General features: G+C 44.8%; 2 protein-coding genes across 7 annotated transcripts; both read right to left on the minus strand.

The window, feature by feature from the left end:
• Nucleotides 1-372: 372 nt before the first annotated feature.
• LOC115184989 (phosphoglycerate mutase 1) lies at nucleotides 373-4,141 on the minus strand. 3 transcript variants are annotated; one of them, XM_029745577.1, is made up of 5 exons: nucleotides 4,073-4,141; nucleotides 3,795-3,964; nucleotides 2,253-2,527; nucleotides 1,873-2,053; nucleotides 373-1,410 (listed from the first exon to the last, which is right to left on the minus strand). In XM_029745577.1, exons 2-5 carry the CDS (start codon nucleotides 3,931-3,933, stop codon nucleotides 1,241-1,243), a joined length of 765 nt encoding a protein of 254 aa, XP_029601437.1. In that variant the 5' UTR covers nucleotides 3,934-3,964; nucleotides 4,073-4,141; the 3' UTR covers nucleotides 373-1,240. The 3 variants fall into 3 exon arrangements, with proteins under 3 accessions (XP_029601437.1, XP_029601436.1, XP_029601438.1); XM_029745576.1 differs by having other exon boundaries at nucleotides 3,795-4,131; XM_029745578.1 differs by lacking the exon at nucleotides 373-1,410 and adding an exon at nucleotides 1,649-1,710 and having other exon boundaries at nucleotides 3,795-4,132.
• A 311-nt stretch (nucleotides 4,142-4,452) lies between these two features.
• Nucleotides 4,453-11,304, minus strand: LOC115184992 (M-phase inducer phosphatase-like). Of its 4 annotated transcripts, none has more exons than XM_029745582.1 (12): nucleotides 11,152-11,304; nucleotides 10,469-10,645; nucleotides 10,135-10,256; nucleotides 9,692-9,731; nucleotides 9,375-9,408; nucleotides 9,109-9,267; nucleotides 8,817-8,924; nucleotides 8,540-8,602; nucleotides 7,901-7,999; nucleotides 5,772-6,052; nucleotides 5,425-5,542; nucleotides 4,453-4,757 (listed from the first exon to the last, which is right to left on the minus strand). In XM_029745582.1, the coding sequence occupies exons 2-12, from the start codon at nucleotides 10,633-10,635 to the stop codon at nucleotides 4,632-4,634; spliced, it is 1,317 nt and encodes a 438-aa protein (XP_029601442.1). In that variant the 5' UTR covers nucleotides 10,636-10,645; nucleotides 11,152-11,304; the 3' UTR covers nucleotides 4,453-4,631. The 4 variants fall into 4 exon arrangements, with proteins under 4 accessions (XP_029601442.1, XP_029601441.1, XP_029601439.1 ...); XM_029745581.1 differs by having other exon boundaries at nucleotides 10,862-11,304; XM_029745579.1 differs by having other exon boundaries at nucleotides 10,469-10,650; nucleotides 10,862-11,304.
• Between the last annotated feature and the right edge of the window lie 1,046 nt (nucleotides 11,305-12,350).

Consider the following 12,350-nt stretch of genomic DNA (forward strand, 5'->3'; position numbering starts at 1 on the left):
TGCTCATGCTGTATATAGATTTTTCTACTGTATTATTGATTGTATGTTTGTTTATTCCATGTGTAACTCTGTTGTTGTATGTGTCGAACTGCTTTGCTTTATCTTGACCAGGTCGCTGTTGTAAATGAGAACTTGTTCTCAACTAGCCTACCTGGTTAAATAAAGGTGTGTGGGGGGGGGGGGGGGGGGGGGGGGGTTGTGGAGCTCCTGCAACTATATATAAACAGTACTGACACCCAAAATGAGTACTGGCACTTATATCAGTCCAAGTCCAGCACTAAAATTGCTCAATAGTACAGCACACATGTAATCAGCTCAACTCTGCCAAGTCAAGAAATATGCAGCTTGTGAAACAGACAAGGGTCACAGTCATTTGACAGCTCATAAATAAGATTAATCTTTATTTATTCCACACAGAACACTAAGCACAGGTCAGCAGCATGGAATTAGACTGAGTGGAGGGTGTATAGAACCTCTCCTGAATGCGGATGCCTGTTCTACCAGTTCTAATTCTATGGTCAGCAGTACAGTACAGAACAGGTCCGCCTGCCCCTTTAAACAATAACCACCATAACCATGATAACATACTGTTGCCGTAGAGCTACAACAATAATGAGATTCAATGTTTCCTTTTTCAAACGTGCCCGTCAATGTTTACATACATGTTCACTCAGTGCAAAACTACATTTATAGTTGAAAGCACACGTACTATTTTCCCCATTTCAATAAATACTATACACGCTGGTTCCTGATTTTGGATGCTGTAAATACCCTATTAGCTGGTCCCTATCCTGTGTGTTTTTGGATACTGTAAATACCCTATTAGCCGGTCCCTATCCTGTGTGTTTTTGGATACTGTAAATACCCTATTAGCCGGTCCCCATCTTGTGTGTCTTTGGTCAACTCAAACGAGCTTGATGAACTCATATTATGATGATCCGTACAATCCAGTATTACTGATTCCTATTGGCTGTGTAATACTGATGTCTCAATGTGCAGGGAAAATATATGTGCAGGAAAGCAAAGACCTATCAAATCCACCTATAGTGTAATGTGATGTGTGTGAGTGTGTATTTGAAGTGTGTGTATATATATATATACATATATATACACACACACATCTGTCTGCGTGTAGACGTGATAATGTAATGTCACGCTGTGTGAGTGATTATTATTATAACGTGTTCTAGCCGCACCGACGCCTTCTGACCACGGGGGGGGGGGGGGGGGGGGGGGGGGTCTATTTCTTGGCCTTGCCCTGAGCAGCCACAGCCTCCATGGCCTTCTTCACTGTCTCCTCGTCTCCCAGGAACTGCATGGGCCCTACAGGCTTCAGGTTCTTGTCCAGTTCATACAGGATGGGGATCCCTGTAGGCAGGTTAAGCTCCATGATGGCCTCCTCTGACATACCTGAAAGTCACCAACAATAACATCAATCAGTAAATAATCAGTAACATATACAACTAAACACTAGGAAGGTTCAACTCCATGATGGCCTCCTCTGACATACCTGGAAGTCACCAACAATAACAACAATCAGTAAATAATCAGTAACATATACAACTAAACACTAGGAAGGTTCAACTCCATGATGGCCTCCTCTGACATACCTGGAAGTCACCAACAATAACAACAATCAGTAAATAATCAGTAACATATACAACTAAACACTAGGAAGGTTCAACTCCATGATGGCCTCCTCTGACATACCTGGAGGTAAATAACAAGTCAACAATATCAGTAACATACCACTAATCTGGCATGACCATCACTGGAACATGAGTAAGCGTTGAGATGTAGGGAGTCTCTCACTCACTCACTCACTCACTCACTCACTCACTCACTCACTCACTCACTCACTCACTCACTCACCCTCCAGGTGCTTGACGATGCCTCGGAGACTGTTGCCGTGGGCGGCGATGAGAACCCTCTTCCCGTCCTTGATTTGGGGCACGATTTCGTCGTTCCAGAAGGGCAGTGCTCGGGCAATAGTGTCCTTCAGGCTCTCACAGGACGGCAGCTGGTCCTCCGTCAGGTCTCCATAGCGACGGTCCTGCAGGAAAGAGATGGTTAGTGCTGCAAAGTCAAAGCCTGTTAGCCCAGGTCTGTATGGCTGACACCATGGTGTCTAATCACAGAATATGAGTTCAGTGATGTTGTAGATGTGTGTATGCTTCTGTGTGTGTACCTCTGTGTGCGTACGTGCGTGCCCCTCTGTATCCGCATCCTGTGTGTGTGTGTATCCCTCTCACCTGGCTGATGTTGTTGTAGAAGTTGTGCTCCTCCTCCATGGGAGGAGGTGGGGTGTCATAGCTCCTCCTCCAGATCTTAACCTGGGCCTCGCCGTGCTTCTCCGCTGTCTCCGCCTTGTTGAGCCCCGTCAGGCCTCCGTAGTGGCGCTCGTTGAGGCGCCAGGTGCGGTGGACAGGAAGCCACATCTGGTCGATCCCATCCAGGACCAACCACAGAGTCCGGATGGCTCTCTTCAGGACTGAGGTGTAGCACACGTCAAACTCATAGCCAGCATCTGAGGAGGAGAGCGAGAGTAGGGGTTAGAGAGAAAGAGAGTAGGGGTTAGAGAGAAAGAGAGAGTAGGGGTTAGAGAGAAAGAGAGAGTAGGGGTTAGAGAGAAAGAGAGAGTAGGGGCTAGAGAGAAAGAGAGAGTAGGGGCTAGAGAGAGAGAGAGAGTAGGGGTTAGAGAGAAAGAGAGTAGGGGTTAGAGAGAAAGAGAGAGTAGGGGTTAGAGAGAAAGAGAGAGTAGGGGTTAGAGAGAAAGAGAGAGTAGGGGCTAGAGAGAAAGAGAGAGTAGGGGTTAGAGAGAAAGAGAGAGTAGGGGCTAGAGAGAGAGAGAGAAGGGGCTAGAGAGAAAGAGAGAGTAGGGGCTAGAGAGAGAGAGAGAGAGGGGCTAGAGAGGGAGAGAGAGGGGCTAGAGAGGGAAGAGAGAGGGGCTAGAGAGGAAGAGAGAGGGGCTATAGAGGAAGAGAGAGGGGCTAGAGAGGGAGAGAGAGGGGCTAGAGAGGGAGAGAGAGGGGCTAGAGAGGAAGAGAGAGTAGGGGCTAGAGAGAGAGAGAGTAGGGGCTAGAGAGAGAGAGAGTGTAGGGGCTAGAGAGAAAGAGAGAGTAGGGGCTAGAGAGAAAGAGAGAGTAGGGGCTAGAGAGAGAGAGAGAGTAGGGGCTAGAGAGAAAGAGAGAGTAGGGGCTAGAGAGAGAGAGCATGTGTGTCTGTCAATGAGTAATGTACACATATAGTTCTTTACTTGTGGGTACATCTTAATAGTCTCAAGTGGTTTCCTCATCTCCTTTCCTTCATCTGCACTGAGGTGAAAGAATTACATGTTACAGTAAATAGCTGGTAGGCATCGACCACCACCATGTTACTTATGCAGGTGAAGGAAAGGAGACAAGGAGAGGAGGAGTCCACTCCACCGTATTGAGATGCACCCTTATTGCCTCTTTTCGAGGGCGAGTTGCTTTCGGCTATCCAGGCTAGGCGATAATGCTAGGCTATAAGCCTAACACAACCTCAATTTGACCAGCTAGCTACACTACAGAGAGAACAGACATGCTTTCAGGTTGTAGGGGCTGATAACAGTTCACATTGTGCCACCGGGCAAGTCCTTCAAGTGATGGTTTAGATAATGCCGCAGTGACACAACTAGCCGTTTCCTCAAGCCGCGCCTTGCGTAACGGGAATAGTCTACCCTACTATCTGTCAGCAAAACTCTCCATGGTCCTCCATGCCCTGTCTTAATCCTATGAGTGAACGAAAGAGAGATACATTATAGACCGGGACACCTTTTAGCGCCTGTCCTCCTCTCTTCGCCTCCTGCTCCCCGGTTTCACTGAGTTCCGCGTCGAACCATCCGCAGAAGCGGTTCTCCTGGTTCCAGCAGCTCTCTCCGTGACGGATCAGAACCAATTTGTACGCAGCCATCTCGAATCCGTGACGTTTGAATCGACCTCCGCTGTATTTTCGGGAATTTAAGAGCAAAAATATTGTTGTAAAATGTGGAGAAAATCCCCGCAGTAGTGTCGTGGCTGATATGAAATGAGGATTCGGTTCGAGAGGTTACCTAGGCTGGCTGTTCTGTTGTGAACTTGAAAGCTCCTTCTAAATAATGCCGACTGACTTCCTGCTGCGCTAGACCAATCAGAAACCCTCTCGTGTGCGGTGCAGAGGAAGCGAACGCGCAGAGGAGCACGTCAGCCAGTGATGTTCAGTGGACATAAAGCACAGTAGCCTAGGCGACCATTATATCACAGTGATGAAATTTTAGGCCTATGTTGGGTGTATGCGTAGTATTGAGATACTTTATGGGTAGCCTATTATTGTATTGCTTGTTTTTACATGTATTATAGGCTACTCATATGCTGCCATATCTTCCTCTTTCTGCACCTTGCATGAAAAAAGGAAGTTTATTATGTCACAATATAAGGCCATGATAATGACACATTCTTTTTGTATTGAAACAACTTTATTGATAACTCATTTCAAAAGAGATCTGCATCAGGTGGTTATTGTTAGACGACCCCCTGATACCAATCTATCCAATTTGACAGCAGACTGTAAGGGTGTCAGTCACCATTGGGTAAAGGGATCCGTAGAAGCTTGGTATGCAAGCAAGTGTTCAATCAGTGAGTCTTGTAGAGCGGCAGTCTCTTGTGGAGTCGTGACTTGGTCTTCCGTCTGAATCGTCCCAGCTGCTCTCTGTACTCCCCGTGGAGCATGGGAACATAGCCACGCGGCTCACACAGCTCCTAGAAAGGCAGATTGATAGACAGGCAGACAGACAGACAAACAGACAGACAGATTGAAAGGCAGGCAGGCAGGCAGGCAGGCAGGGGAACAGAGGGAAAATGCATTGAAAGCTTTTATGAATAGGCTGAATAGAAGATCATTTGGAAATGAATACCCTAACCCCCCCCCCAAATGTCTAAATCATGGGGGTGGGGGTCATGGCTGAGACCTTCAGGGTTGTGTCAACAACACTCTGCGTTGTAACTAGAAACAATGCTCTTGTTTATTCAGAGAGTCAAGGGAAAATGAGAAACGCTTAAAAGACAGTTTGTGATTCACTGCTCTGAGACATGGAATATGAAGAAGACACTGTTTTAGTTCATATCCTAGTGATTTTAGTACAACACCTCTAGCAACCTTGTCAACAGGTGAAGCTGTTGGACTGGCATGGATCCAGGTTTAAGTGTCAGTCGTAACTATCCCTTCCTCATAAAATGTGCTGCACTATTATAAGTAAGAAGTATACATTGATTATGAAGAAACTGTCCTATTACATCTCAGTTTAAGACATGCTTCATAATGTAGCGACTGGACAACCCTCTTGGCGTAACGCTGGTTAAGTTTTTGTAGTGACAGCGATCGGAGCTACCCCTGAATTCACTACAATGATGTACTTAGGAGCCGTACCGGGTAGCAGGAGTAGAAGTGTCTGTAGCCCCCCTCCAGCAGGTAGAGCTCAGGGTAGAAGAGCAGAGGGTAGAGGGAGGCATGGAGCGCTCTGTCCAGCTCTCTCAGGTAATGACATCTACAGGGGAAAGGTGGGAACAGCCATTATCAGGATCAGGAAGTTGTGTATGTTTGTGGGATGAGGAGGTGCATGCAGCATGTGGGTGGGAATGTGTGTGCGTTTCTCTGTTTGTGTGTGTGTGTGTGTGTGTGTGTGTGTGTGTGTGTGTGTGTGTGTGTGTGTGTGTGTGTGTGTGTGTGTGTGTGTGCAGCCTATGTGCAGATGAGTGTGTGTGTTGTTCTCTTACAGCCGTGGGCCCCTCTCTGACGAGAACTCGCAGTGGAACACAATCAGTTTCCGTGGCGACGACCCCTCCATGGGTGACCCCTGTGCTGGTGGAGTGGTACCACTTCCGGGTGAATGTGACTGTGAGCTGGACCTCTGTAACACTCCACCAATGGAAATACCACTGACGCCTGGATCTGGAGCCTGTCCAGGGGGGCTGCCCCAGGAGGAGTGCTGGTAGAGGGCAGGGAGCTGGAGTAAAACCCCCTGGATCTGAGCCTCAGTGTGGAGGTTGTCTGCCCCCTATGGGACACATGGAGAACAACATAAATATATAAATGTTTATACAGTACCAGTCAAAAGTTTGGACACACCTACACTCATTCAAGGGTTTTTCTTTATTTTTTAAATATTTTCTACATTGCAGAATAATAGTGAAGACATCAAAACTATGAAATACCAAAAAAGTATTAAATAAATCAAAATATATTTAGATTCTTCAAAGTAGCCACCCTTTGCCTTGACAGCTTTGCACACTCTTGGCATTCTCTCAACCAGCTTCACCTGGAATGTTTTTCCAACAGTCTTGAAGGAGTTCCCACATATGCTGAGCACTTGTTGGCTGCTTTTTCTTCACTCTGAGGTCCAACTCATACCAAAGCATCTCAATTGGGTTGAGATCAGGTGATTGTGGAGGCCAGGTCATCTGATGCAGCACCCCATTATGCTCCTTTTTGGTCAAATAGCCCTTACACAGCCTGGAGATGTGTTGGGTCATTGTCCTGTTGAAAAACAAATGATAAGGTCACTAAGCGCAAACCAGATGGGATGGCGTATCACTGCAGAATGCTGTGGTAGCCATACTGGTTAAGTAAGTGTGCCTTGAATTCTAAATAAATCACAGACTGTGTCACCAGAAAAGCACTCCCACACCATCCCACCTCCTCCTCCATGCTTCACGGTGAGAACAACATGTGGAGCTCATCCGTTCACCTACTCTGCGTCTCACAAAGACACGGCGGTTGGAACCAAAAATCTCAAATTTGGACTCATCAGATCAAAGGACAGATTTCCACTGGTCTAATGTCCATTGCTCGTGTTTCTTGGGCCAAGCATGTCTCTTCTTATTATTGGTGTCCTTTAGTAGTGGTTTCTTTGCAGCAATTCGACCATGAAGGACTGATTCACGCAGTCTCCTCTGAACAGTTAATGTTGAGATGTGTCTGTTACTTGAACTCTGTGAAGCATTTATTTAGGCTGCAATTTCTGAGGCTGGTAACTCTATTGAACTTATCCTCTGCAGCAGAGGTAACTCTGGGTCTTCCATTCCTGTGGCGGTCCTCATGAGAGACAGTTTCATCATAGCGCCTGATGGTTTTTGCGACTGCACATGAAGAAACTTTCAAAGTTCTTGAAATTTCCCGGATTGACTGACCTTCATGTCTTAAAGTAATGATGGACTGTCATTTATCTTTGCTTATTTGAGCTGTTCTTGCCATAATATGGACTTGGTCTTTTACCAAATAGGGCTATCTTCTGTATACCTTGTCACAACACAACACAACTGATTGGCTCAAACGCATTAAGGAAAGAAATTCCACAAATTAACATTGAACAAGACACACCTGTTAATTGAAATGAAATACATTCCAGGTGACTTTATGAAGCTGGTTGAGAGAATGCCAAGAGTGTGCAAAGCTGTCATCAAGGCAAAAGGTGGCTACTTTGAAGAATCTCAAATATAACATATATTTTGATTTGTTGAACACTTTTTTGGTTACTACATGATTCCATATGTGTTATTTCATAGTTTTGATGTCTTCACTATTATTCTACAATGTAGAAAATAGTAAAAATAAAGTAAAACCCTGGAACGAGTAGGTGTGTCCAAACGTTTGACTGGTACTGTATATATATATATATATATATATATGTAAACCAAAACTTTAACCATAATATTGATGAAATGTATTTTATTATACATAATAAGTTAACAATATATATATGTGTAGAGAACTCAGATGAGCAGGCCCATACAATAGGTCATAAGTTATCAGACCGGTCAGTTGTTAACTTATTATGTATATCTCATCACTATTATGGTCAAGGTTTTGGTTTATTTGTCTATGTGGTTTACTCAAAAAACATCACCCTGATGTGTCCACCGTGGTACTCATAAGGGTAGCGACAGTCTATGATGAGAAAGTCTCCCACTGTACCGCTGTACTGTCCTCTTAGCAGAGACGCCACCTGCAGGCCATCAGGAGAAATGCACCTCCAGTTTACCACAGCAACCGTAACAACCTGGCAACAGTAGGAACAACCTGGCAACAGTAACAGCCTGGCAACAGTAACAACCTGGCAACAGTAACAACATGGTAACAGTAACAACCTGGCAACAGTAACAACCTGGTAACAGTAACAACCTGGCAACAGTAATAACCTGGCAACAGTAACAACCTGGTAACAGTAATAACCTGGCAACAGTAACAACCTGGTAACAGTAACAACCTGGCAACAGTAACAACCTGGTAACAGTTACAACCTGGCAACAGTTACAACCTGGCAACAGTACTAGCAGGAGACTACCCTCTAGATACCATCCCTAACAGGAATGTTGAAGTCCAATAAGCAGTGTTGTAGTCCACATATGTATGTGCTGTGGATATCCTTTATGATTATGATGAAGAGGATGAAGGAGAATATAGAGAGAATATTGAGAGTGGGAGTGGAGGAGCAAGGAAAGGAGGGAAGGAAGGAAGGAGAGATGGAGGAAAGGAGATTACATACTGTTTGGGCTGAGATGCAGTGAAGGCCCTGGCGTTCCACTCTCTCTACTGGTAACAGTAATGGCTGTGGACGCACACACACACGCACGCACGCACGCACGCACGCACGCACACACACACACACACACACACACACACACACTAAACACATTGTTCTAGCACAGCACTAACACACCTGATTCAACCAATCAAGGGCTTGTCCTAGCCTACTATCACCCAGCTGGAAAAAACATTTTTTTTTTACAACGTTGTGAAAATGTTGATGTGAGGTTGCACACCTTGCTGTAATCTCCTGTCAGGGTGTGGTCCTCCATGGTAGAACCCAGGAGGCTACTGGGAGGGAAAGGCCGCCTCCTGGACTTGACTCGCCGTACAGAGAGCAATGCCTGATGAGATACATTGTTTTTAACCAGACTTCATAAAACTAATATGACACAAATGGGCCCCAGGTTTATAGGGGGATCCTATGTTTATCATTCTCTACCCTCCTCCCCTAAGTATGACCTTGTATGTAGTGATGTAAACTTCAGGGAGCAGGGTAGAAATCGGAACACTGCAAATGGATCTCACCTCAACATCTGGCAGCTCCACGTCACCCTGACGGACACGCAAGGCTCCGCCTCCTGGCGGGGAACTTTGACCTTGACATCTGAGACCCCTGACCCCTGGGTCTGACCTCTGAACTGCAACGCTGCAGAACCGGGTCGACAGCTTCACACGCAGACGCTTCTGGACAACCAGAACCAGAACATCACATGATGATGTTCCTGAATACTCTGTTCCAATTCCAGTACCTTATTGATTATTATTCCCTCCGTTTCTTTGTAAATACTCACCATTTTAGGAGCAGAACATGCAGGGGAGAGAAACCTATAAAGTAAATGGTACAACAATGATTGAAAATGTAATTCAGACAGCAGACAGGAGGCTGCTGAGGGAAGGACGGCTCCTAATAATGGCTGGAATCGCGTGAATGGAATGATATCAAACACATGGAAAATATGTTTGATGTGTTCCATACCATTCCATTTATTCCGTTCCAGCCATTACTATGAGCCGTCCTCCCCAATTAAGGGGTCACCAGACGCCTGTTATTTGTAGGCACCTAATAATCCCTTTGCAATTTTTGCTTATAGAATCCATGTGTCCTCACCTCTCTCCCCTTCTGTTCCTGGAGTCTGTCAGGATGTGACCTACATAGAGAGAATATTGTGAATTTTTTTTTTACTTAAAATCTTTGAGAATAATTTATTTATCAAAAGGGAAGCTACACATGTAAATGACTCACAAACTGAAAATGTATCCTCAACATAAGATATACAGAGATTTAAATTCTGGACAAACTGGATTTAAATCTCAATGTTTTTGTCCCAAATTGCACCCTATTCTCTATATAGTGCACTACCTTTGACCAGGACCTACATAGGGCTCTAGTCAGAAGTAGTACACTATTTCGGGAACAGTGTCCCATTTGGGATTGAACCAATAGTTCAGCCTCTGATGCATTCTAACTCTACCCAGCCTCATCAAGCCATGAGGAACCGCTAATCATTCATTAGGGTATTTCCCCATCAGTCATCCAGAGCTTGCCCAGACCTGTCGGCGTCTCCTTTCCCCGGGGGACAAGCCCTCTGCCGCACGTCGAACCCGGCGTGGGCCCAGGGGGACTGGGAGTCACTAGCTCCGGCGTCAGTCGCAGCTTTCTGCGCGGCGTGTCTCTGTGGAGTATGAAATTGAAGTTTTTTTTAACAAACAAAGATCAAAAGATTTTCAACTATATAACAACTGGACTTGATAGTCTCCAGTCGCTCTGTTGCGCACAACGTCCCAAAGTGCCCACATTGTATTACTTACATTATTCCACATATCCTAGCGTTCACATAGCTCTCTTTAGCTTTTAAGTAACCTTGATAACTGTGTGTTTACTCACGCGCCGTCGTGGCATCGGAGGCTCTTTAGGCTGAAGGAGAGCTCGGATACAGGTGAGGGTCCGGTGCCCGGTGAAGGTGACAAGCTCCAAACGGGCTCGTTGTGTGACGGCCCCGGTAGTGCGTCTCCCGGAGAGATTTCATTCCCAAGTACATTGAATGTCTCCATTCCTCGTCGCCTATTCTATCATAAAACAAGAGCAACGAATTATGCTTATTTAGAAGTAATCAAGATGTGCCTCAATTCTGTTAAACGTCATGCGTAAAATGCATGCGTAAAACTACAATCATGCGTAAAATTATAACCAGCGAACATACCTAAGTCTACACAATATGCATACTATCAAGATACACTCTTTGCGTAAAGCTTTTCCAAAAGTGTTCCCAGGTCTCACCTGTGTGATGATGATTATGTTATGGGTCTCCATCCTCCCATCACAGCAGGGATGTTTCATTCAGCCCCTTCCCCGTGGCAACCGTGGTTGCTACAACAAGCCAGCTAGACCGGGCATGCATTGGGCACGTCCCCGCCACCCTCACCAACCAAGCGGCCCTGTTTATCTCCCCTTTCTCCCAAAGTGTGCACTTGTTCACTTCCTTTCACTGATTTGAAAGGAAATTAGTAAGAAATATACTGTTGGTTATATTTAGCCTATACCCATACAGTCCTTTAATGAATACTTACAGAAACTCTCCCTCTATCCCATCCTCCACCAATCCAGTGCTTTTAGATTTGTGGGAAGTAGTGAACGAGTGCAGACTTCAGTAGAAAGGAGATGGGACGGACACATATCCTAGTCACCAACTCAAAACACTGGCCGGCCCGGCGGCCACCCACGGTGACTGTGTTGGTGGTGGTTCGTTCCCCTGGTAACGCATCCGCGGGATGATGCGGCATTTGTTGTCATTATGAGGACCTCCCTCACCTCATGGGGCCATATCAAGTTACACAATAAAAAAATAATAAAAAAAGTTACACGATAGCCTAAGTACGAAAAATAAATATCGACTATACATAGCTGAGGTCACTTCCAAAAGGTGGCCTATGTTCTTCACTGAATAATAGTAGGCTAAAGTTGGTCATATAAAGGTGTTTGGATGTATGAAGATATAATGCAGTATCAGGCATTTCATGTTATCATTTCTGACACAAGGCCTATCTGAGACTAACGAGACACTGTTTTATTATCTCTCAACTTCCTGGTTAAATAAGAAATTACATTCTAATTGTTCTCCCTCTGGAAATTCATTCAGTTGGTCATCATTTACCACTATTCCATTGATCTGCAGCCATTCTACAAAATCTATTAGCCTAGGGCCCTATACTATGGCTAGGCTATATACTGCTTGCACACAATGTAAACATCTCACCTCTACAGAATGACTACCTATATTTGGCTTATTATAGGGCTATACGCATTTTGCATTAAGTGAACCTTATAGCAGTCTTCTTCCATGACTGATAGTAGGCTATTGATAGTAAGCTATGTTATTAATACAATACTTATTTTCAGTGCTGACTTGCCTAGTTAAATAAATGTTAAATTAAATTCAAAGTCGAGGTCGCTACTCCTAGTGGTGTTCCGGGTGAACTGCAGTGTGGTCGTCAAAATGTAAAAGAAAATATTGAAAAAGAACACGTTACAAACAATTAAGAGTACAGATAATTGTATGGGACAATATGCAAACGTTTTGAGAAAGATAATTTGAAAAAAAAAAAAATAGCCAAGTCAGTTAAGAACAAAGTCTTATTTACAATGATGGCCTACCAAAAGGCAAAAGACCTCCTGCGGGGAGGGGGGCTGGGATTAAAAAATAAATAAATAACATAAAAATATAGGACAAAACACACATCACGACAAGAGAGACAAAACCACACTACAT

The sequence above is a fragment of the Salmo trutta genome, unplaced genomic scaffold, assembly GCF_901001165.1.
Source record: "Salmo trutta unplaced genomic scaffold, fSalTru1.1, whole genome shotgun sequence".
NCBI classification, from domain to species: domain Eukaryota; kingdom Metazoa; phylum Chordata; class Actinopteri; order Salmoniformes; family Salmonidae; genus Salmo; species Salmo trutta.

Bases quoted from the DNA above. Each gene is read 5' to 3' on its own strand.
- LOC115184989 (XM_029745577.1), bottom strand. From the start codon at position 3,933: ATGGCTGCGTACAAATTGGTTCTGATCCGTCACGGAGAGAGCTGCTGG. The intron at 2,528-3,794 runs GTGTCCCGGTCT...TCTCCTCCTCAG, and splicing joins AGGAGGACAGGCGCTAAAAG to ATGCTGGCTATGAGTTTGAC. The intron at 1,411-1,872 runs GTGAGTGAGTGA...GGTGACTTTCAG, and splicing joins CATCGTCAAGCACCTGGAGG to GTATGTCAGAGGAGGCCATC.
- LOC115184992 (XM_029745579.1), bottom strand. From the start codon at position 10,921: ATGAAACATCCCTGCTGTGATGGGAGGATGGAGACCCATAACATAATC. The intron at 9,268-9,374 runs GTGAGTATTTAC...CTGGTTGTCCAG, and splicing joins CATGTTCTGCTCCTAAAATG to AAGCGTCTGCGTGTGAAGCT. The intron at 6,053-7,900 runs GTGATGTTTTTT...TGTGTCCCATAG, and splicing joins ACCACGGTGGACACATCAGG to GGGGCAGACAACCTCCACAC.